The sequence below is a fragment of the Brachionichthys hirsutus genome, chromosome 2 (genome assembly GCF_040956055.1).
Source record: "Brachionichthys hirsutus isolate HB-005 chromosome 2, CSIRO-AGI_Bhir_v1, whole genome shotgun sequence".
NCBI lineage: Eukaryota > Metazoa > Chordata > Actinopteri > Lophiiformes > Brachionichthyidae > Brachionichthys > Brachionichthys hirsutus.
In genome coordinates, this window is record NC_090898.1 from 17153042 (window position 1) to 17176494 (window position 23453).

General features: G+C 47.4%; 2 protein-coding genes across 2 annotated transcripts in view; one reads left to right on the forward strand and one right to left on the reverse strand.

Moving 5' to 3' along the window:
* Positions 1–6532, reverse strand: part of hspg2 (heparan sulfate proteoglycan 2) — an 86555-nt gene extending 80023 nt beyond the window's left edge. Inside the window, 1 exon segment of the mRNA XM_068749964.1 lies at positions 6350–6532. Within this exon segment, the coding sequence (XP_068606065.1) occupies positions 6350–6418 (69 nt within the window). The 5' untranslated portion in view covers positions 6419–6532.
* A 4163-nt stretch (positions 6533–10695) lies between these two features.
* LOC137907265 (membrane-associated guanylate kinase, WW and PDZ domain-containing protein 3-like) overlaps positions 10696–23453 on the forward strand; it is a 40130-nt gene continuing 27372 nt past the window's right edge. Inside the window, exons 1-4 of the mRNA XM_068751582.1 lie at positions 10696–10785; positions 10924–11218; positions 22326–22442; positions 23116–23235. Coding sequence (XP_068607683.1) covers positions 10936–11218; positions 22326–22442; positions 23116–23235 — 520 coding nt within the window. The 5' untranslated portion in view covers positions 10696–10785; positions 10924–10935. The remainder of the gene's footprint in view (positions 10786–10923; positions 11219–22325; positions 22443–23115; positions 23236–23453) is intronic.

A 23453-nucleotide genomic window follows, 5' to 3' on the forward strand; every position in this document is an offset into this window, starting at 1 on the left:
ATCATGATGGTGTTTTATCACTCCTTGACTGAACTATCATGACGGTGTTTTATCACTCCTTTATTGAACTATCATGACGATGTTTTATCACTCCTTTACTGAACTATCATGATGGTGTTTTATCACTCCTTTACTGAACTATCGTGACGATGTTTTATCACTCCTTTACTGAACTATCATGACGGTGTTTTATCACTCCTTTACTGAACTATCGTGACGATGTTTTATCACTCCTTTATCGAACTATCATGACGGTGTTTTATCACTCCTTTATCGAACTATGGTGAAGGTGTTTTATCACTCCTTTATTGAACTATGGTGAAGGTGTTTTATCACTCCTTTATTGAACTATGGTGAAGGTGTTTTATCACTCCTTTATCGAACTATCATGACGGTGTTTTATCACTCCTTTATCGAACTATCATGACGGTGTTTTATCACTCCTTTATCGAACTATCATGACGGTGTTTTATCACTCCTTTATCGAACTATCATGACGGTGTTTTATCACTCCTTTACTGAACTATCATGACGGTGTTTTATCACTCCTTTATCGAACTATCATGACGGTGTTTTATCACTCCTTTATCGAACTATCATGACGGTGTTTTATCACTCCTTTATTGAACTATCATGACGGTGCTTTATCACTCCTTTATTGAACTATCGTGACGGTGTTTTATCACTCCTTTATTGAACTATCGTGAAATCAAGTCTACCTCTGGGTACAAATAAAGTAACCTTGAACCTTGAACCTTATAATCTGACATAATAAAGTCCAGGGTGATTCATTCTTGGTTCCACTATGTTACTCGCCATATAATGCAAACCTCCACATGTTTGCATCTGCACTTAGTGAGCAGCGGAGAGTCCCCAAATTAAACTGATACTGTTTCGCAAGATTGAAAAATCTGGTGATAATGCATCTACATCTCTGAAAAAAGACTGTTTAAATACGACTTCAAGACCTTTAAGAGATATGACTGCACAAAAACTAGATAAACTGGAGATTCTGGGATTTTTCAAACACAAATGTGTCAGTGGAAAACGGATGGAAGAAGGGAGAAACAGTAGAAAGGCTGAAACAACAATAAACTGGGTTATTTCTTCTACATATGTGCAGCAGGGCATCCATCAGAAGTGAACACAGGAAAGCCTGAGTAAACATTGCTTTGGTGGAAGTTGCGTCTTCTTGTCCTGCAGATAATGCCAGCTTTCATTTCGCCAACAGGATGGTGACTCAGCAAGGAACCAAATGTTGAATGCACTGCTCTGAAACAATGGACTGCCTGCATCCTATGACCTCTTCTGCTTATTGGCTCAAAAGACGTCTCATCACAGAGACAACACTTGTCCAAACTGCTGTGGATGTTAAGAACAAATGGCGGTCAGGTGGGCAGAAGAGAAAAGCAATGATATCTGAATCTGAATCAGAATCAGAAGTGGTTTATTGCCATTGTCAGTGAGGGTTCACTGAATAGGAACGTTTCTCGGTGAAGTCGTGCTACATCCAACAGTAATGACAAAATACAAAATACAAAAACCATACAAGTACGGACACATCAGCAGCAGCAGGAGTGGATACACAGATGTGTACTAGCAGAAGTAAACTAGCGTAATCACGCAGTGCAAATGGAACAGTGCAAGTTGTATTCAGGAGTCCGGGACAGAATTATTAAGTGTTCATTAGTCCTACGGCTGAGGGAAAGAAGCTGTTCTTGTGGCGGGAGGTTCTGGTCCGGATGGACCGTAGCCTCCTGCCTGATAGATAGAATAGAATAGAAACAGCTAATACTGAGAGACGTAGGAGCAATTTGCATCTTCTTCAGGGTACAATCCCGTCTTGTTAAAAAAAAGAGAAGCTCTTCCATTTCAGGTAGAGACTTGTACAGTCAGAGGAAGTGGAGATAGGAGACATCATCAGCTGTGATAAGACACTTCCATGCATGTCTGGTTCTGGCCAGAGTTTAAAAGACATCAGAGAAAACCAAATGATAGCATTCCTTTACCAAACTGAAAGAAATCAGCCCACTCCAAAGGCGTAAAGACATGTTTGGTGAAAAGGATAGCAATCAGAGTAGTTGAAAGGCTGGGGGGGCATTCAATAGGACACAACCACCAAGGAGCACCTTCAGAAGGGAAGCAGTCAACCTATCATTTCAATAAATCACTAATGAAGACAAGCGGGGGTTCAGGCAGGGAAGAAGGCCGGCAGCCCAACGGGAAGTTTACTGGCTTCTTCACCAACCTCAATAAGCAGCGACACCCGGGAGAGACACGCGAATGCTAACGAGCCACGAGCTACACATTTAGCAGAAACAAATGAATTCCAAAAGACAGGAAGTAAAAAAAATTAATACTAACAATTTTCAAATAAAAACAAATATATTTGTTTTTCATATTTTCTGACTAATCCATCAATAATTCAACGAGAATGGCTCTCAGTAAATGTAATGAATAATCCTGGCTCCAAATCACGAATCCTGATCCCAATCAACACCAAAATTGAACTTCCCTTCCACTAAACTTCATCGATCACATAACACCAACAAACAGGAGTAGAAACACAAGAAATAATCTTCAGACAGTATATACACACTGTATATAATATATACTGTATTTACTACTACTGTATTTTTGGCTTGTCCCCTGAGGGGTCGCCACAGCAAATCAACCGTCTCCACTTCACCCTGTCCTTTGCATCGTCCTCCCCAACACCAGCCACTCTCATGTCCTCCCTCACTACGTCCATGTATCTTCTCCTGGGTAAACTCAGTCTAATTTATTTGAAATATCACCTAAATGGGTCACTTTTAGTTACAGTATTTATACAAATTCTATTGTTTGCATTTTTGTAAAAAATTAAAGCATTTTAAATAATTTTCTTCTGCCTTTTTTGTACCAAAAATTACCAAAAAAACAGAGCACCTCAAGAAACTGGACCGAACCGAAATGACATTTTAGTGTACCGTTACACCCCTAGTATATACAGTGTATATATGTGTACATTTCTACAGTGCTGCTCGCCGTCCATAGAAGATGTCTGGAAAACTTTCTCCTTCATTCCATATTTGGTGCTCTGTTTCTGTTTGATGCTTTGAAGGGGCAAAAACCAGAGTATTACCAAAGACAGCTTTAATGTCTTAAAGTATGTTCCCTGTAGCACATTGGACTCGTTTGAGGTGAAACACATGTGAGAAGGTGCGAATGGAAAGATTAGGACTCTAGTTGCAACAAGTACAACTTCGGAGTATGTGTGCTCATGTCAGCACATGCACAGCACTGTGGAGGTACCACCCGAGGTGCAGCTGTGTTTTGAGTCAACTCTCCGGACCCACACGGGCCAGACATTGGGTGTGAAGGAGCAGCGCCAGAACACATCCCATGGTGAAAAGACTTTTGTATGTGTGCAGCTGAGGGTGTGTCTGGGGTCTATCTTTAATGCTTTGATGCATCACACATATTACAGTAATCCCAAAGACGAAGAGGAAATATGGTCTCCTCTAGACACTGAATTTATTACGGTACATTCAAATAATACAAACTAAAAAAGCAGATCAGAAGCTGAGGCCTGCACATTTGAAGGACCACACATGTATACAAGTTAAAAATGAGGTGACTTCTAAATCACCTCATCTCCCCTGTTTTCTGGCTGTTCAGCTCCAGGTTGTTGCTGCTACACCAGGACTCCAGCCGGTCCATCTTCCTCCTATAGGCAGACTCATCACCGTCCGAGATGAGCCCGATGAGGGTGGTGTCGTCCGCAAACTTAATCAGTTTGACGGACTGATGGCTGGAGGTGCAGGTTCAAACTGTGGAGTGGAGCTGGTGTTTGCATTGCTGGGATTCTGCAATTGGCTTAAAGAACCAGGTAGCCCAGCCGAAACAACAAGGTAACCCAGCCAAAATGACAAAGTTAGCCCAGGTAGCCCAGCCAAAACGACAAGATAGCACAGCCAAAACGACAAGATAGCCCAGCCAAAACGACAAGATAGCACAGCCAAAACGACAAGATAGCCCAGCCAAAACAACAAGGTAGCCCAGCCAAAACAACAAGGTAGCCCAGCCAAAACAACAAGGTAGCCCAGCCAAAACGACAAGATAGCACAGCCAAAACGACAAGATAGCCCAGCCAAAACGACAAGATAGCACAGCCAAAACGACAAGATAGCCCAGCCAAAACAACAAGGTAGCCCAGCCAAAACAACAAGGTAGCCCAGCCAAAACAACAAGGTATCCCAGCCAAAACGAACAAGATAGCCCAGCCAAAACAACAAGGTAGCCCAGCCAAAACAACAAGGTAGCCCAGCCAAAACGAACAAGATAGCCCAGCCAAAACAACAAGGTAGCCCAGCCAAAACAACAAGGTAGCCCAGCCAAAACGAACAAGGTAGCCCAGCCAAAACAATAAGGTAGCCCAGCCAAAACAACAAGGTAGCCCAGCCAAAACGAACAAGATAGCCCAGCCAAAACAACAAGGTAGCCCAGCCAAAACAACAAGGTAGCCCAGCCAAAACGAACAAGGTAGCCCAGCCAAAACAACAAGGTAGCCCAGCCAAAACAACAAGGTAGCCCAGCCAAAACAACAAGGTAGCCCAGCCAAAACAATAAGGTAGCCCAGCCAAAACAACAAGGTAGCCCAGCCAAAACAACAAGGTAGCCCAGCCAAAACAATAAGGTAGCCCAGCCAAAACAACAAGGTAGCCCAGCCGAAACAATAAGGTAGCCCTGTGTGCTGAGTGCCATCAGAGCTACTGCTGGTTCCCAGCAGGTTACTGGGGACTCCTTTGGGACGAGAGCTCGTCTTCCCCAACACAACTTTTGATTGACTTCGCGTTGATGATGACCCTGACATTCTGGCGGGGTAGAAACGAATCAGGACGGTCGGCTTGCCGTCGCTCAAACACATGCTGGTGGTTCAAGATCATTTCATTACTTTGCTATTGTTAGCCTAGCAGTCAGTCCACACTGTGGAGCCGTCTCCTGTTACCATCCATGAGCCCTCCCTCCAGGGGACGGGGTCGCTTTGAGGATCCTTTAGTCTGAGCTTGAAGCTACAAGGCAGGTTACCGTTCCAGTGTTGGGTCGAGCTTTTCTAACACGCCTTGGATCAGATCGACTCACGGAGTCACGGAGAGCACGGAGACCCCCACCATGACAGGAGTCACGGAGACCCCCACCATGACGGGAGTCACGGAGAGCACGGAGACTCCCACCATGACAGGAGTCACGGAGACCCCCACCATGACAGGAGTCACGGAGACCCCCACCATGACGGGAGTCACGGAGAGCACGGAGACCCCCACCATGACAGGAGTCACGGAGACCACGGAGACCCCCACCATGACGGGAGTCACGGAGACCCCCACCATGACAGGAGTCACGGAGACCCCCACCATGACGGGAGACACGGAGACCACAGAGACCCCCACCATGACGGGAGTCACGGAGACCCCCACCATGACAGGAGTCACGGAGACCCCCACCATAACGGGAGTCACGGAGACCCCCACCATGACAGGAGTCACGGAGACCACAGAGACCCCCACCATGACGGGAGTCACGGAGATCACAGAGACCCCCACCATGACGGGAGTCACGGAGACCCCCACCATGACAGGAGTCACGGAGACCACGGAAACCCCCACCATGACGGGAGTCACGGAGACCACAGAGACCCCCACCATGACGGGAGTCACTGAGACCACAGAGACCCCCACCATGACGGGAGTCACGGAGACCCCCACCATGACGGGAGTCACGGAGACCCCCACCATGACAGGAGTCACAGAGACCCCCACCATGACAGGAGACACGGAGACCCCCACCATGACGGGAGTCACGGAGACCCCCACCATGACGGGAGTCACAGAGACCCCCACCATGACGGGAGTCACGGAGACCCCCACCATGACGGGAGTCACAGAGACCCCCACCATGACGGGAGTCACGGAGACCCCCACCATGACGGGAGTCACGGAGACCCCCACCATGACGGGAGTCACAGAGACCCCCACCATGACGGGAGTCACAGAGACCCCCACCATGACGGGAGGCATGGTGGGGGCAACGCTCATCTATGATTCGTGCAGCAGATAAAGCAGGGTACAAATAATTACCATTTAACTATATTAAATATAAACTGGGCCGAGCCCTGCTGCACACTGAACGGAACCAGAGCTCCAATGCATTCCTGAGAAACAGAAGGAGTCCAGGTGTGTCGTTTAACCCATCCGGTTCGGGTTCTGGACTATGAATAGCTTGTTTCCAGGGACAAACTTAGCCCGCTTCAGCTCCAGCATGACTTCAGGGCCTTTAATCGGGAATAGAAACACGGAATGAAACTTACCGTCCTCAGCTGGCACGCGAGTAGCAGGCAGACGGTAAGTCCGCACGCGGAGCGGGTCCAACCGGCCATGTTCCGCCGAACCAGCAACGCAACTGCTGGGACAGGAAGCCCCTGTGACGTCAGCAGCCCTTCACGCTTTCCTCTGCTTCATCAACAGGTACCGCTGATCCAATGTCGAGGCGGGCTCGCTCCGAAAGGCGCCACGCGTGGACTAAATGCAGCCTCACAAAGTCACTGGGAGGTCCTTTACCGGGACGGGGGGAGGGTGAGAGGGAGAGGGGGGGTGAGAGGGAGAGGGGGGGGGGGGCAGGGAGGGAGGGGGACAGAGAGAGAGGGGGGGACAGAGAGAGAGACGGAGAGAGTGGGGTGGGGGAGGGGGAGAGAGAGGGGGAGAGAGGGAGGGAAACAGAGCGAGAGAGAAAGGGAGACAGAGAGAGAGACGGAGGGGGGAGAGAGAGACAGAGAGGGAGAGAGAGGGGGGAGACAGAGAGACAGAGAGGGGGGAGAGAGACAGAGAGAGAGGGGGAGACAGAGAGACAGGAGAGAGAGAGACAGAGAGGGGGGACAGAGAGAGAGACAGAGAGGGGGGGAGACAGAGAGAGAGACGGAGAGAGTGGGGTGGGGGAGGGGGAGAGAGAGAGGGAGGGAGACAGAGCGAGAGAGAAAGGGAGACAGAGAGAGAGACGGAGGGGGGGAGAGAGACAGAGAGGGAGAGAGAGAGGGGGGAGACAGAGAGACAGAGAGGGGAAGAGAGAGGGGGAGCGAGGGGGGAGACAGAGAGGGGGAGAGATAGACGGAGAGGGGGGGGAGAGAGACAGAGAGGGGGGAGAGAGAGGGGGAGTGAGAGGGGGGAGAGAGAGAGAGACAGGGAGAGAGAGAGAGAGAGATGGAGAGGGGGAGAGAGAGAGGTAGAGAGAGAGAGGGGTAGAGAGACAAACAGGGAGCTCAAACAACAGCCTGATTAGCCCCTCCTACAGGACTAACATGGTAAATCATCTTTTTATAATACGGCCCCCTAAGGGTGGAACGGTTTGACTCCCGCCCTCAAAACATGCACCCCCCCCCCCCCCCCCCCCACCCCCTTTTTGTCCACCTACGTTGCACATATTAATTGCCTTAGTAATTTATTGTAATTTATTGTAATTTATGTAATCTATTGTCATTCATTGTCATTTTGCATCAGTGGTGTAATTTATTTTAGATTTATTGTTAGTTTGCATCGGTGGTGTAAAATCATTTCATTTTTATTTTTATTTTTCTAATGTTACGTTGCATCAATTGAGTTATTGAATATTGGTTTTATTTTTATTTGTATTGTTAATTGTGGATGATTTATGTACGAAGGACTTTCAACGGAAACAAGACCGCAAGAAATGCTCCTCTTAGACAGGATGTTTGACTGTACTTGTACTGTAATACATGCTACTGTGTGACTGTACTTGTACTGTAATACATGATACTGTGTGACTGTACTTGTACTGTAATACATGCTACTGTTTGACTGTACTTGTACTGTAATACATGCTACTGTGTGACTGTACTTGTACTGTAATACATGCTACTGTGTGACTGTACTTGTACTCTAACATTCTATCTAATAAATATATGTATGTGTATAGAAACAGTAAAACTCGGACTGGACTCCCGGAACCTCCTGAGACAGAAACGGGTCCCGTCGTAGATTTTAAATTAGTTTGTCTTTGATATTAAATAGTTTTTAGCAGAATGCTCCACTACAGGTAGAAATATTGAATTATTAATTAGAATGACTCTCAGTTTAATTCAATAAAGCTTTATTCAAATCGAACTAATCACAAACCATTGAAATCTGATGGACCCGGATTTATTGTTTAAATCAGCGCTAACATGCACAAACTCGTAGATAACAAGCCCCTAAACATGACGGTCTGGATCCAGATCCAGATCCAGATCCAGATCTGGGCACTGCTGAAGGAGAAACAAAGGCAAATACCGGTACCATGATTATAACTTATTCGCGTTACTACGCAAGTAGAATTTATTACAGGTTTATTATAAGTCTGTTATAAGTACCTTTACCTGTTGTTGTTGTTTACAGCACCTTCCATGATGTGGGGTGAATGTTTCCGGACTCATGCAAACACTTGGATCAATAAACACTTTGATGAACAGTCTGGGATGTATTTTCCACGTCCCACTGGACCTTGAAATGTGTTTTTACTCCGCTCAACATTTTAATTCATTGATTAAAGCTGACACCTCATTTCATTCAGATCAGTTTGGCAGTAGTTTGGCGCCCCCTATCGGGGCTATAAAGCAACTACAGTAGAATCTCCACCCAGCATTGTCCCATCAGATGAAGTCAACGGGGCCACAATGGGGCGGGGCCAGGAACAGAGGGGTGGAGTGAACGGATATAAATGACATATAAAAGCATTACATGAAGGGCCTCGTGGGTCAGATCTTCAACAGAGACCAGGAGGCTCTTGAGTATCAGGTCCTCGTGGGTCAGATCTTCAACAGAGACCAGGAGGCTCTTGAGTATCAGGTCCTCGTGGGTCAGATCTTCTACAGAGACCAGGAGGCTCTTGAGTATCAGGGCCTCGTGGGTCAGATCTTCTACAGAGACCAGGAGGTTCTTGAGTATCAGGTCCTCGTGGGTCAGATCTTCTACAGAGACCAGGAGGTTCTTGAGTATCAGGTCCTCGTGGGTCAGATCTTCTACAGAGACCAGGAGGTTCTTGAGTATCAGGTCCTCGTGGGTCAGATCTTCTCCAGAGACCAGGAGGTTCTTGAGTATCAGGTCCTCGTGGGTCAGATCTTCTACAGAGACCAGGAGGTTCTTGAGTATCAGGGCCTCGTGGGTCAGATCCTCTACAGAGACCAGGAGGTTCTTGAGTATCAGGTCCTCGTGGGTCAGATCTTCTACAGAGACCAGGAGGTTCTTGAGTATCAGGGCCTCGTGGGTCAGATCTTCTCCAGAGACCAGGAGGCTCTTGAGTATCAGGTCCTCGTGGGTCAGATCTTCTCCAGAGACCAGGAGGTTCTTGAGTATCAGGGCCTCGTGGGTCAGATCTTCAACAGAGACCAGGAGGCTCTTGAGTATCAGGGCCTCGTGGGTCAGATCTTCTACAGAGACCAGGAGGTTCTTGAGTATCAGGTCCTCGTGGGTCAGATCTTCTCCAGAGACCAGGAGGTTCTTGAGTATCAGGGCCTCGTGGGTCAGATCTTCTACAGAGACCAGGAGGCTCTTGAGTATCAGGTCCTCGTGGGTCAGATCTTTTACAGAGACCAGGAGGCTCTTGAGTATCAGGTCCTCGTGGGTCAGATCTTTTACAGAGACCAGGAGGCTCTTGTTTTCATATTGTGCAATTTAAATGCAAGTATAGAGATAAGATATTTTCATGAATTCATTCTATGTTGTGTTTTTGAAATAACAATGGGGGAGGAGTTCACGAGAAATGTTCTTCTTCCTGCTGCTTTTCTTTTTTCACATGGTACTTTATTCTGTATTATTGTTGCTGCATTAGTGACAGAATAAATACGAAAGATCCAAAAGTAGCATTCATAAATGAGTCGAGGTGACCTGAAGACTCATCTACAGGAGGACCAGGTGGAGCGACCTCCAGAGTCCATCCCTGCCGAAGGTCGAGGAGGCGAACAGGAAGGACGTTAATCTGTAACTAACCACCAGATTACAGATTAACCTGTGACTAACAGCAGGCTCACCAGAGAACCAGAACCCGGAGCCCAAACTGGATAGAACAGGACCAAACGTGTTGAAGTTCTGATTCTGATCTGATTTGTGTCTCGTTTGGTTCCATGTTGTGGCACAAACCTCCGAAGCAGCAACTGGGTCAGAACTTAATGACGTCAAGAATCACACAGAGGTTCGGCACCGACGTCAGTGGAGCTGCCACGCCCCGAATGACGTGTCCAACACAGAAACAGCCGCACTCTAACCCCGCCTTGCTAAACACAGCACGGGAGGGAAATCCAGCGCTCCCCAACCACCGAGGACCCGCCCCTCGCTGTCCACTATTGGTCCACCGAAGACATGTTTTAGGGCCCGCCCCCAATGTTTGATTGGAGAGAATCCCGTTCAATCCGGAAAAATAACACGGAAAGAGACGAGAGAAAGTTCTGGAGCGCAGCTGGAGGTTCGGTCCGGTCCAGGTTCGCAGTCGGTAGAATTCCGCGCAGGGCCGGTACCGGAGAACAAGAAGCAGGCCTTCCCGGTGGAAAGCACCGGGCTGCCGTGCTGACGTCACCGCGGAGCAGGACAGGTGCGCCCAGTGAACTTCGTGTCGGACCGGTTTCACCCGAAACCCGATTTAAGTTCACCCGGACCCGTCTAGAGCGGAACATCGGCCCGAAGCCCTCCTTGCTGGGTCGGGTCGGGTGGCCACGGCACCAGAACCAGAACCAGAACCTCCAGCCATCCCAGCCGCAGGCAGGTGATGCTGGTTCTTCTCCTCGGGATGGGAGTCGAGTCCAGACGCCATTCCGGGCCTCACGAACCCGCCATGCTTGTCCCGAAGGATCACGAGTGAGTTCTGCGTTAACGAACACTTGTTCTTGGACCGGGTCTACAGGCGCCGCCGACCATGTCCAAGACCCTGAAGAGGAAGCAGCACTGGTCCGCGAAGGTGCAGGAGAGCACCGCGTCCGCGTCCGGGGTCGAGGTGCGGGGCGGCGCTGAGCTGGGACGCTTCCCCTACCTGGGGAACACCGACCCCAAGGTGCAGGAGAGCACCGGAAGGTTTCCCAGCAACGGGGACGTCCTCCTGGAGGTGAACGGGACCCCCGTTAGCGGACTCACCAACCGGGACACACTGGCTGTCATCCGCCACTTTCGGGAGCCCATCCGCATGAAGACGGTGAAACCAGGTGTGTGCCCCATTTACAGGGTTCCAGTGACGTAATGTCGGCTTCAGAGGGGGGCTCAGGTGTGCGTGCACCTGGCAGCTAGCCCGCGGACCATGTGTGCGTGTCCCTGGTCGGCTGGCTGCAGCACAACTCTCTAGATTTCAAAGTGGACTTGGGTGCATCCTGCTCCCAAGTTAACCTCCCGTTATGCTATTTGTGTGCTAGCCATGCTCTAGCATTATGCTATTTGTGTGCTAGCCATGCTCTAGCATTATGCTATTTGTGTGCTAGCCATGCTCTAGCATTATGCTATTTGTGTGCTAGCCATGCTAGAGCATTATGCTATTTGTGTGCTAGCCATGCTAGAGCGTTATGCTATTTGTGTGCTAGCCATGCTCTAGCATTATGCTATTTGTGTGCTAGCCATGCTCTAGCATTATGCTATTTGTGTGCTAGCCATGCTAGAGCATTATGCTATTTGTGTGCTAGCCATGCTCTAGCATTATGCTATTTGTGTGCTAGCCATGCTAGAGCGTTATGCTATTTGTGTGCTAGCCATGCTCTAGCATTATGCTATTTGTGTGCTAGCCATGCTCTAGCATTATGCTATTTGTGTGCTAGCCATGCTCTAGCATTATGCTATTTGTGTGCTAGCCATGCTCTAGCATTATGCTATTTGTGTGCTAGCCATGCTCTAGCATCATGCTATTTGTGTGCTAGCCATGCTCTAGCATTATGCTATTTGTGTGCTAGCCATGCTCTAGCATTATGCTATTTGTGTGCTAGCCATGCTAGACCGTTATGCTATTTGCGTGCTAGCCATGCTAGAGCATTATGCTAGAGCACATATGTCAAAGTCAAGGCCCGGGGGCCACATCAGGCCCGCGAGAAGGTTTTCTACGGCCCCTGGGATGATATTGATTTATTATTAGGACTGGCCCGCAGTAAGCCCGCAGATCTTTTACACGCACCAATACTACATTTCCCACAATGCAACGGTGACGCACCGAGCAGTCGGCCGCTTCATTTCACTATTTATTAGCGCAGCAGTCGTTAGCATAACACTAAAGTTAACTTTCAGATACCCATCAAAAATGGCGGAACGGAAGGTGGACCCTGAGAACCGGGGGTTCAAACAGGATGGGGGTCGGAGTCCGTGTTCATGGAGGTAGCTGGAGAACCTGTGTGTCTTCTGTGTGGAGGTACTGAAAGAGTATAATCTGAGACATTATGAAACGAAACACGCGGACAAAAACAAGAATACGGACACAGAACAAAGGCTCCAGAAGGTTGAGGAATTAAAACGAGGCCTCAAATCTTAACAGGCTCTGTTCAAAAGAGCCAAATCACAAAGCAGGCTGTTGTCAAGGCCAGTTTAATTTTAAATCAGCACGGCCATTTACAGACGGGGATTTCATCAAACACTGAATGCTTAAAGTTTGTGAGTTAGCCCAGCCGAAACAGTAAAGTTTACCCAGAAAAAAAGCAACTCTTTAAACGTGAGCCTGAGCAGGAACACCGTAGACCAGTCGTCCATCAATCTAAAGAGCAGCTTGACTATATGCGGCCATTTTAACATTTATCAATGAGCATTCGATCAGTCCGGGCCTCGGCTTGGAGCTAATCTTTATTTGGCCCGCCGTCCATTTGACGTTGACACCCCTGTGCTAGAGTGTTATGCTATTTGTGTGCTAGCCATGCTAGAGCATTATGCTATTTGTGTGCTAGCCATGCTAGAGCGTTATGCTATTTCTGTGCTAGTCGTGCTAGAGCGTTATGCTATTTCTGTGCTAGTCATGCTAGAGCGTTATGCTATTTCTGTGCTAGCCATGTTAGAGCGTTATGCTATTTGTATGCTAACCATGCTAGAGTGTTATGCTATTTGTGTGCTAGCCATGCTAGAGCAGCACTGGATCATCATCGTCTGCTCCGTTCGCCCCCCTGTCCCCCTTGGTTATTAATTAATTCGTCGTCCATCTTTGATAGGCAGATCGGACCCGACTCCAGGCTGGTTCTGAGTTCATGTCCGTTGGGTGTTTGTTTTCATTTCTCCTTGCAGCTGTTTATTCCTCCTCGTCACAGTTTTTCTAGCCTTCTTCATCTCTTAGCTTCTTTATTGTGATTCTTCTCAAACCCAGTTGGTTAGCTGGTCTAATCGTTAGCATTACTGGTTAGCTGGTCTAATCATTAGCATTACTGGTTGGTTAGCTGGTCTAATCATTAGCATTACTGGTTAGTTGGTCTAATCGTTAGCATTACTGGTTGGTTAGCTGGTCTAATCGTTAGCATTACTGGTTAGCTGGTCTAATCATTAGCATTACTGGTTGGTTAGCTGGTCTAATCGTTAGCATTACTGGTTGGTTAGCTGGTCTAATCGTTAGCATTACTGGATAGCTGGTCTAATCATTAGCATTACTGGTTGGTTAGCTGGTCTAATCATTAGCATTACTGGTTAGCTGGTCTAATCGTTAGCATTACTGGTTGGTTAGCTGGTCTAATCGTTAGCATTACTGGTTAGCTGGTCTAATCGTTAGCATTACTGGTTGGTTAGCTGGTCTAATCGTTAGCATTACTGGTTAGTTGGTCTAATCGTTAGCATTACTGGTTGGTTAGCTGGTCTAATCGTTAGCATTACTGGTTAGCTGGTCTAATCGTTAGCATTACTGGTTGGTTAGCTGGTCTAATCGTTAGCATTACTGGTTGGTTAGCTGGTCTAATCGTTAGCATTACTGGTTGGTTAGCTGGTCTAATCGTTAGCATTACTGGTTGGTTAGCTGGTCTAATCATTAGCATTACTGGTTAGCTGGTCTAATCATTAGCATTACTGGTTGGTTAGCTGGTCTAATCATTAGCATTACTGGTTGGTTAGCTGGTCTAATTGTTAGCATTACTGGTTGGCTGGTCTAATCATTAGCATTACTGGTTAGCTGGTCTAATCGTTAGCATTACTGGATAGCTGGTCTAATCATTAGCATTACTGGTTGGTTAGCTGGTCTAATCATTAGCATTACTGGTTAGCTGGTCTAATCGTTAGCATTACTGGTTGGTTAGCTGGTCTAATCGTTAGCATTACTGGTTAGCTGGTCTAATCGTTAGCATTACTGGTTAGCTGGTCTAATCATTAGCATTACTGGTTGGTTAGCTGGTCTAATCGTTAGCATTACGGGACGTTAGTGGGTTGTTGCTCCTCCTCGTTGTCATCGTGTCATTAACGCATCACGTCCTCCCTCCCTGAAGATCAGGTGGTGTCTTCATCAGAATGCATGAACGCCAGGATCTCAGCCTGACCAGGTAATTGTAGCTTCTTTGACAGGAGGATATTGATCGGCTTCAGTCTCATCCTCATTAGGACCTGCAGCGTGTGCTTGAAGTCAAGGACACCAAGACAACGTCTGTCTTTAGCTCAGTTTGGACAGCTCGCCATTCCACACTGGCTGCTAATCAGCCAATCACAGGGCACCATTTTCAGAATCTTTCTGTCCCCTGACATGAGAAGTGGACGGTCAGTTGTGTGTTTGTTTGTCAGGCTAATTGACTGAAGCGATCACATGCGTGTTGCTCGCTGTGGAAAGAGGAAAGACGTGTCCTGCTGCAATCCTGAAGGTGCGCTGATGTCATTCTCTCGTACCTGCCATTCAAGCCCGCCTTACAATAGCAAGGGGACAAAACGAGCCCAACCCTCGAGGTATGGCTCTATGAAAACATGTCGAGTATTCACTAACTTCATCAGCAGCTACTGCTCTACTGTCTTCTTGTCCTTTGAGGGGTCGCCACAGCAACCCAACCATCTCCTCTTCACCCTGTCCCCCCAGCACCGGCCACTGTCATGTCCTCCCTCACTACGTCCATGTATCTTCTCCTGGGTCGTCCTCCAGCCCTGTCCTTTGCATCGTCCTCTCCAACACGGTGATGCAGGGGATGACTTGATCACCTCTATGGCGAGTGGCACACTAAGTGGCAGGTTGTGGCTCATTGGGCGTCCTTTGAGACGCGACCCCATGCTGGCACCCAAGGGAGATGCTCTCATGTTGCTGCTGCTACATTTAAACACCAACAAACAACACACATTTCTGTCCTTTTTCATTTCTAGACAATTTGAATTTCCAGTTTGAAAGCTTCATACTTGAGTGTTCGAGGATTGTCCGTCATTTGAGAATCAGAAAACCAAATCTAAAGAAGGATCTAAAATTAAAGTGTAAATAATGATGATGGCATGATTGCTGCTGTATTAGGAATCGCCCTGCGATGAACCGGCGGCGTGTCCGGGGTGTTCCCCGCCTCTCGCCCGTTGACTGCTGGGTTAGACTTGAACACGCCTTGAAGCGGTGCAAGGACGAAGAGGCACGGTCGGAGGAACTGTGAAATACGCGCGAGTTGCTATTAATCATTTCTCGGGTGTGTTCAACCTCGTAGGTTGATCATTAAAATTAAGTTCATTATTTCTAAAAGCTATCATATTCATTTGTTAAGCGTTTGTTTTATAGCGCTCTTATTCTCTGTGTAAAAAGAGGCTTTTATTTTGTAGGAGCATAAACGTCACGTCCCTTTTGGGTTTTGTTTCTTCCTGTTGATACATGTAGCCGCTGCCGTTCCGCTGTGCTAAGCTATCCAATAAAGCAGCATGAGAGGCTAAAGACAGCACGAGTAGAATATTTGTTCTTCTGCACTCCAAGCGGCTCTTTCCTCGACCTGCACGCCTTAACATTATTAACAGGAAAACGTTTACTGTACGTACTATATATTTATATTCCTCAAACAAATGTTTAGTTCTGAAGAGGTTCTGATCTTTGGTTTCATTCTATAATACTGAAACAATCTATTTAGATTAATGCCTGCCTGTTAAACGTGTATAAAGTGTGTGGTGAGGAGTTTTACAGCCTTAAATCATTTATGTACATGTATAATAATTGTAAGATTAAAGATGACTACATTGCGGATTTTACTTATTGCGGGTTCTATTTAGAACATAACCCCCGTGGAAAATGAGGGACTACTGTATCGCTGATCGAGCATGAGCCTCCGTTTGGGCAGGCCCTTGATCCCGGTGTTCCATCCAACCCGCCACTGTTTGTTTACTCTGATTTATTGTCCACACTTCAGCGATCACCGCCAATATGATATGCAAATACAGACGGCTTGCTTTGTCATCTACAAATGATGTTGAGCTCCAAAGATTGCATGAATAACAGATGACCAGGATCAAAGGGATGAAAGCGGTTTGCGGTCTGTGTTCCCTCGGGACCGGATGCTGAACAGAATCACGTTTGTTGCTCATCACCTGTTTGTTGACTTAGGCCAGGGGTCGGCAACCTTTGTCATGATTCGTGCCACTTTATACCTGCAGCGTGTTTTGCTCCAGGTAAACTGTTTTATGAAATTAATCTTGAAATCATTAGTTCGATTTATTTGCCACTCTCATGCTACGATGATTGACGATATGGGAAATATATATTTTTCATGTTAAACATGTCCAACCATCCTCTGGGGAAATGGGTTAGGGGTCAGGTCCTCCATCGCGGGACTGGTTCGGTCCCCTCCCCAGGTGATTCTGCAGGGTTTTGAGTTCTAAAAATGTGACATTGTGCAGCGACGTGAGAAATATTTAAAACCTGCGGCTAAACGGTGTTTGGTCGATCGTGATGAAGATGAACGTTCCATTAGGAGGCCCCGTAGTGGATCCACTGTTGTGAAAGCTGTGCTGCAGGCAGGTTCATGAAGGTCTGAGATCAAAGAGTGGACCCTGTAAATTACTCTCATTGAGGTCTGGCTTTGATGTTTAACACGTCCTGTATTGGCTCTTTATATTGTCACAATTTCCTTTGTGCCGCTTTTATTTTGAAGTGCTTCCTGTTTGACACTTAGTGCGTGCCTTGCAAACGGAAGTGTGACATGAAAACGAGACGTTCCAATGTTTTTCTGGTTCTTTCTACTTGTTCCAGCAGCTGCTAGAATTGAGAACCAGCTCTTCCAGTATTTCTGGAGATTCACCAGCAAGGACATGTTCTCCAGCAGGAAGGACATGTGTGCAAGGTTATTATCGTTAACGAAAACGAAGGAAAAAACGAAAACTAGAATTGAAAAAACATTTTCGTTAACTGAAATAAATAAAAACGATAATTAAAAGAGAAAATGAAAGCTTTAAAGACACTGCGGTGGCGCAGTGGTAAGCGCTGTTGCCTCACAGCAAGATGGTCGCAGGTTCGTCTCCGGCTTGTGGCCATTCTGTGAGGAGTTTGCATGTTCTCCCCGTGTCTGCGTGGGTTCTCTCCGGGTTCTCCGGCTTCCTCCCACCAAAGACATGCAGCCTGGGCTGATTGGTGACCCTAAATTGCCCGTAGGTGTGAGTGAGTGTGGCTGGTTGTCTGTCTCTGTGTTGCCCTGCGATGGACTGGCGGCTTGTCCAGGGTGTCCCCTGCCTCTCGCCCATTGACTGCTGGGATTGGCTCCAGCTTGGCCCGCGACCCGATGACGGAATAAGCGGTTGGATAATAAATGCATAATGACACTAGTCCCTTTGTTTTCGTCTTTATCAATTTTGAAATGGATTTATTTTGCTCGAGGAGTTTTACGTGAGCCGGCGGCTCCGTCCGGCTCCTCTCTGCTCGTTGAGACTCGGGTTGGTGACGTCACTGGCGACGCAAGCTGGCAGGAAGCGCTAGAGCCCCGTGTGGGATTTGTGTATTACGACGGAGAGAAACGAGAACGCTAACTGCTAGTAACTGCTTTCACCGACGACCGAAGAGCTGCTGGAAGACGCTCCCGTTAATGTGTTTACTGAGACGGGCTTGTCTACGAGACTGACTCGATGGCCTTCAAAGAGTTTAGCTTCTCACTCGAGACGAAGGTCAAATCAGCCGCTGCTGCACGAGGGAATAACATTATTGGAGCGAAGATGGAGAAACTGAGAGAGCTGTTAAAGGATGCGAGGAAGCTGAACCTCTGTGTGGATGGGTGGAGCAAGATGGGTGAACATTATCCTCCATGTTTGTATCATCCACCTGGAGGCTCTGCTTAACCTGCACCGACTGGAGGGGGGAGGGGGGGGGGGGCATGGCTCGCTGCATTAATGAGACATTAGAAGAAGACTAGGTGCTGCTCATTGTGACAGATAATGGTGCTGCTTAGAGATAGAGACCAAGCCCAGAGTGAGGAGCCCCCTGATGGAGCCCCCTGATGGAGCCTCCTGATGGAGCCCCCTGATGGAGCCCCCTGATGGAGCCCCCTGATGGAGCCCCCCTCAGCCAGGAGGCCCTGGAGATGGTCTGGATGAACCGTGGATCGGATCAGACACAGACGAGGACGACGAGGACACTGAACACGTTGGTGAGTGGTTCTAGTCCCAAATACATTAGTCTTGTTGACTTTTTATGCTGATATAAAATGTAACAATGATCAGTGTTGTAAACTTTAATTGATATTAAAACCCCATAAAATCCCAAAAGGAGAGGAAAAACATTTATTTGTTCTTACTCGTTCCAATCCAAAACCTAAAATGCCAATCACAAATGTTAGCGCCTCCATCCGCTAAAACCTGAAATGTATAATTGTCACACTGACATCATCGTTATTGTCATGTCATGATTTCAGATCTAATATTGGGGTTCATTATAAATATACAATATTAAATGGGTTATCCTGGGGAAACTAATTTAGGGTACTAACAGTGTAAGAAATTAGACATCATGAAACAAGTAACGTTAATATCCCTGCTGTAAAAACGGGTTATTACAGACAGTCCTAATTCATGAATAATTATTAAACTGTACTATTCTTTGTGTGTTTTACATTTGTTTGTTCTTTTTGCTCAGAGCTTGACCTGCCAGATGGAGAAACCAACGAGTTCCAGAGGATCCATGTCTGGCTCTCACCCTCCAGCTCACCCTGAACGCTGCCCTGAAGTACCCAAATACTGACTCGCTGATATCAAGAGCCAGAAAGCTCGTCCACGCTGAGAGCAAATCATCAGCGGCAAATTAAGTATTAACCAAAACGTGTGGCTAAGCTCTGGTCCGAGATTGTAGCACGTTAGCAGCTATGCTGCGGACTGTTACGGTTGGTTGTTTAAAATTACTGAATAAATGTTTTATGTTATCTTTTGTTGAGTTGTATTTTATTATTTTTTAATCCTGCATCTGACAAATAACTCAAAGTATGAAAAACTAAAACTAATAAAAACTAAAACAAAACTAATAAAAACTAGCAAATCCACTCTTAAAAACTAACTGAATTAGAGAAAGCAAATTCAAAACTAAACTATAATAAAAAAATCCAAAACTATTATAACCTTGACCGTGTGTGAATCTCGCCACACTTTATTTGTACTGTAATACATACTACTGTGTGACTGTACTTGTACTCTAACATTATATCTAATAAATATATTCATCATCATTCCCTTGTTTGTTGGTTTCGGGGAGTTTCTGAGTCGTGTCGTGTTTCCAGCAGGAGCCTGTTCTTCCGGGCTGGTTCTGCTGGTGCTTGTCGTTGCTGAGCTGCATTTGCTGACTGAACCTGAGGGTAACCCTGAATGCGTGTTGTTCCTGTCCTTGACAACCAGCATTACTGGTGATGGTATCGAGGCTCGTAGTATCAGCTGACTGCCAAACGGTATCGGTTACCCATTCCCGGGGCCACCATGAAGGCCCTGGGAATGGGAATACTGGCTGTTCTCTGTCCAGTTTAAAGATACTGTGGCGCAAACGCAGACGCGTCTGCTGCAATATGAAGTAATATTCCGTCACACGACACAAGCCTCTATTCGATGTGGAGCTTGAACGTGTTTCCTTCCTGCACATTTTTAATCTGCTTCCCGGCGTTCTCACATATCCTCGTCTATCCAGCGCTTCTCCGAGGTGCCTTCCGGAGACTATTCCCGGCCTGGAGATGATGGCTGCAGAATATAGGTAGTCTCTGTTTTCGTTTCGCCTCGAGCAGGTGGCGTGAATCGACTGATGAGATAGGTCTGGAAGAACATGGATATTAGGGAGTGACATCAGACATCTGCCGGGACAGCGTGGGGTTGAAAGGACACCCCCCCCCCCCCAGGCAGTGAAGTACAAGAAATATCCCCCTGGATTTCGTTTGGATTAGGCCAATTTTCTACAATGTGTCTGTAATCCCTGGACGAGGGATTCAAGGAGGCAGAGACAGTCTGGTGGACGTCCTTCTCCATCTGTGGCTCCGCCTGCCAGCGTCTGACCTGCCTCGACGTCCAAAGCCAGCGCACCCTCGTTGGTGGTGTGTCGCCATGGGGACGGGGATGAAGTGACCGGGCTACCGATGCTTCTGCTTCACACGTTGGCCAGATTAGGGTTGGGCCGTCTGTTTTACATCAAACCACAATAAGCAGCACCAAGATGGGTACGAGTATCTCTCTGCCCATCTGACCATCCATTTATCATCCATTTGTTCTTCTTGAGGATGTCGGTGAAATCCGCCCGCCTCAATCCAAGCTGTGGACGATGAGAATATTGTGGATCCGGCTCTGTTCTGTAAACGGCAGAGATTGATCACGAATGTCGTTGGGAGCACCTTGTTACAGAGAGCACAGATTAATGCATCTTGTTTTACCTTTACACCCCTGGGGAGGGACACACCTCAGAGGATTATTGTAGATTAAGCCTCTCTTTGGTGCTGTTTTCTGACGAAGCCGGTGGCAGCCCGGCACGGAGTGTGTGGGGAGAAAGGATCGGGAACGCCATGCCAGGCAATCTCCCAGATAATGGAATGTGGCCGCCTCACAGTACTTATAAATATTCAGAGGAGGTGAAATGAGGCTGCCCAAGAGATTTGCTGTGTGTGTGTCTGGGTTTTCATTCGGCAATGTGGCTGGTACTGGTCTGGTTTTAAATATGAGCAACATTGAGCCCATCTCCTCCTTCTGAATGGGAATGAACAAACACCCCACTGGCTCCACGAAGTGACGTATGCAGGCTCGCTTCACAGGCGGAACCTGCTCGGGCAGACTCCGCCTTCGGTCGACTCAACTTGTGCCCCACATATCTGGTACTACCAGCCTGACAGGCCGGTGATGTGCTGCCTTTAACCTAGCAGGAGGCTGGGTTGCCCCCCCCATCCCTTTCTCCCTCGGTTGCCAGGGATACGATGCAGCATGTTAACGCAACCTGACAAGCGGGCCACAAAGATTACACTGTTGGAAGCACTTGAGTGGAGTTGGCTTTGGCCAGAGGAGGTTATTTGCATGTTTGTGTTTGTTTGCATGAGCGAGAACGGGAGAGGTGGGGTATCTGCCCTGATCTGATCTGTCAAGGCTGTGTGTGAAAACGATCCAGTGGTGGGGGCCCTGGGGAACCATTCCCACCCCCTTCAACATGGGAACAGGCCCGACCCAAAGCTTGTGGGAACACGGACCGCAGGTTCACGACTTTCCAGTTGCTCTGCATAGTTGGACCCAGCTTTTGTTTCCTTGACCTAAATTCCTCACATTCATTGCGCTAGTAAAAGGTCTATGGAGTTACGTAATGGAGCGCCGTAGTTCCTCACTTCTGCTTTTGGCATCTTGTCGTCACAGGACTGTTCCAACAGGTAAAGCAGCAGACTCTGCGTTGGCACCCAGAGAGAAATCAGGGACTCTCATCTCGTCTCCACATGCCTGTGAACGGATTCAACCTTGTCGACGTGCATTTGACCGGCGAAGTGGTGGAATCAAACGGCGATAACAGCGATATAGCGTATCAATGAGCGAGGTGCTTTACTCCCGGACTGATGCATTCTGGATGTCATAACATTTCTGGATCTTGAGAAGATCAGCTGGACCTGCTGCATTTTGGCCTAGTAGAGCTGCAGGTGTAAAACTGGGAGCTCGACTTTGACAGGTGCTGTTACAGGTGTGATTGTCTTTAGCAAGCGAACAGCAGTTCATGGGTTAATTTTTAGCATTGCTTCTTCTCATGCATTCGTGTCGTTTCGGGCACTCCGGCATGGCATCCCAGCCACTTAGCAACTAGCTAGTTTGCAAATTGTTCTAAATTTAAATTTCAGAATGGCTTTTAATTGTCTCAAGGTGAAATCCCTTGTGTGTGTGTGTTTCTCAAATAAGCACCACTCAGGTACCCTCCAAAGGGATGTAATCGTCGCACTGACCCACATTCTGTTTCCTTCCCTCCAGGTAAGGTGTTGAATACTGATTTGCGTCACTACCTCAGCCTGCAGTTTCAGAAGGGCTCCCTGGACCATAAGCTGCAGCAGGTGATCAGGGACAACCTCTACCTGCGCACCATTCCTTGTGAGTCCCCCCCCACCTTGCTGACTCCAGATGGAGTCTTGTCTGCTCTGCTTGTACCATCCTTCTCATTTTCTTGTCTACACTCTGTATTTTTTTAAAGTTGTAAAAGCACATCATTTGTAGTCTATTCTATTGATTGTTTCAAAATAGATGAATAAATAACTGGCTGATTGTAAAATGAACGATAAGCCTGTAGATCATACCCTAACCCCTAAGCAGGCCAGTGAGCCGCAGGAAATGGGAAATGGACTCTAACTTGATGCTTACCATCAAATCTTTTTCATCCCTCCCCAAAGACAATACACGCATGAGTTGCATTTCTTTCTTTCCGGATAATAATGCAGAATATTTTCTCATAAAATGTCCTGCACCTGTCCAAAGTGGACTTGTGTGCTCAAATGCAGTATTCAATAAATATATAGTAAACGTTTGCACATTAGAAACAAGCATCCTATGACAGAAGACGTGTCTCGTGCGTAAACCGGAGTCCACTTCGCCTGAACTTGGAGTAGATCCAGTCCATGTTATTGATTTTCATCAGTGTCACTTTCTGCACATAGACAGAGATGCATACTGAGCTTCCATCATTTCCCTTTGAGCCCCGCCCACCTCCATGTTAGCGAGTGGCTACTAGTTGCGTGTTCCCTCTCACTAACCATGTTGCCATTGGCAGGTACTACTCGTCAGCCGAGAGACGGGGAAGTTCCAGGAGTGGACTACAATTTCATCAGTGTGGAGGAATTCCGTGATCTGGAAGGAAGTGGCCTTCTGCTGGAGAGCGGCACCTACGACGGTATGGGTCAACGCCACGCCTATTTCTTCAGCACTATAGACGAGTTGAAAAACCAGGCCGGAGTGAAGTACAAAAATACATCAGGTGTATCTACCTGGATCCCATTTCCCCTGAATAGATGGGCATCGATCTGTTGTGATTTCTGAGTAAAGACGTCTGGCATTAAATGTTTGGTGTGAGACATTCAAGAAAAGTGAAGAGGAATGAGGTGGACTGGA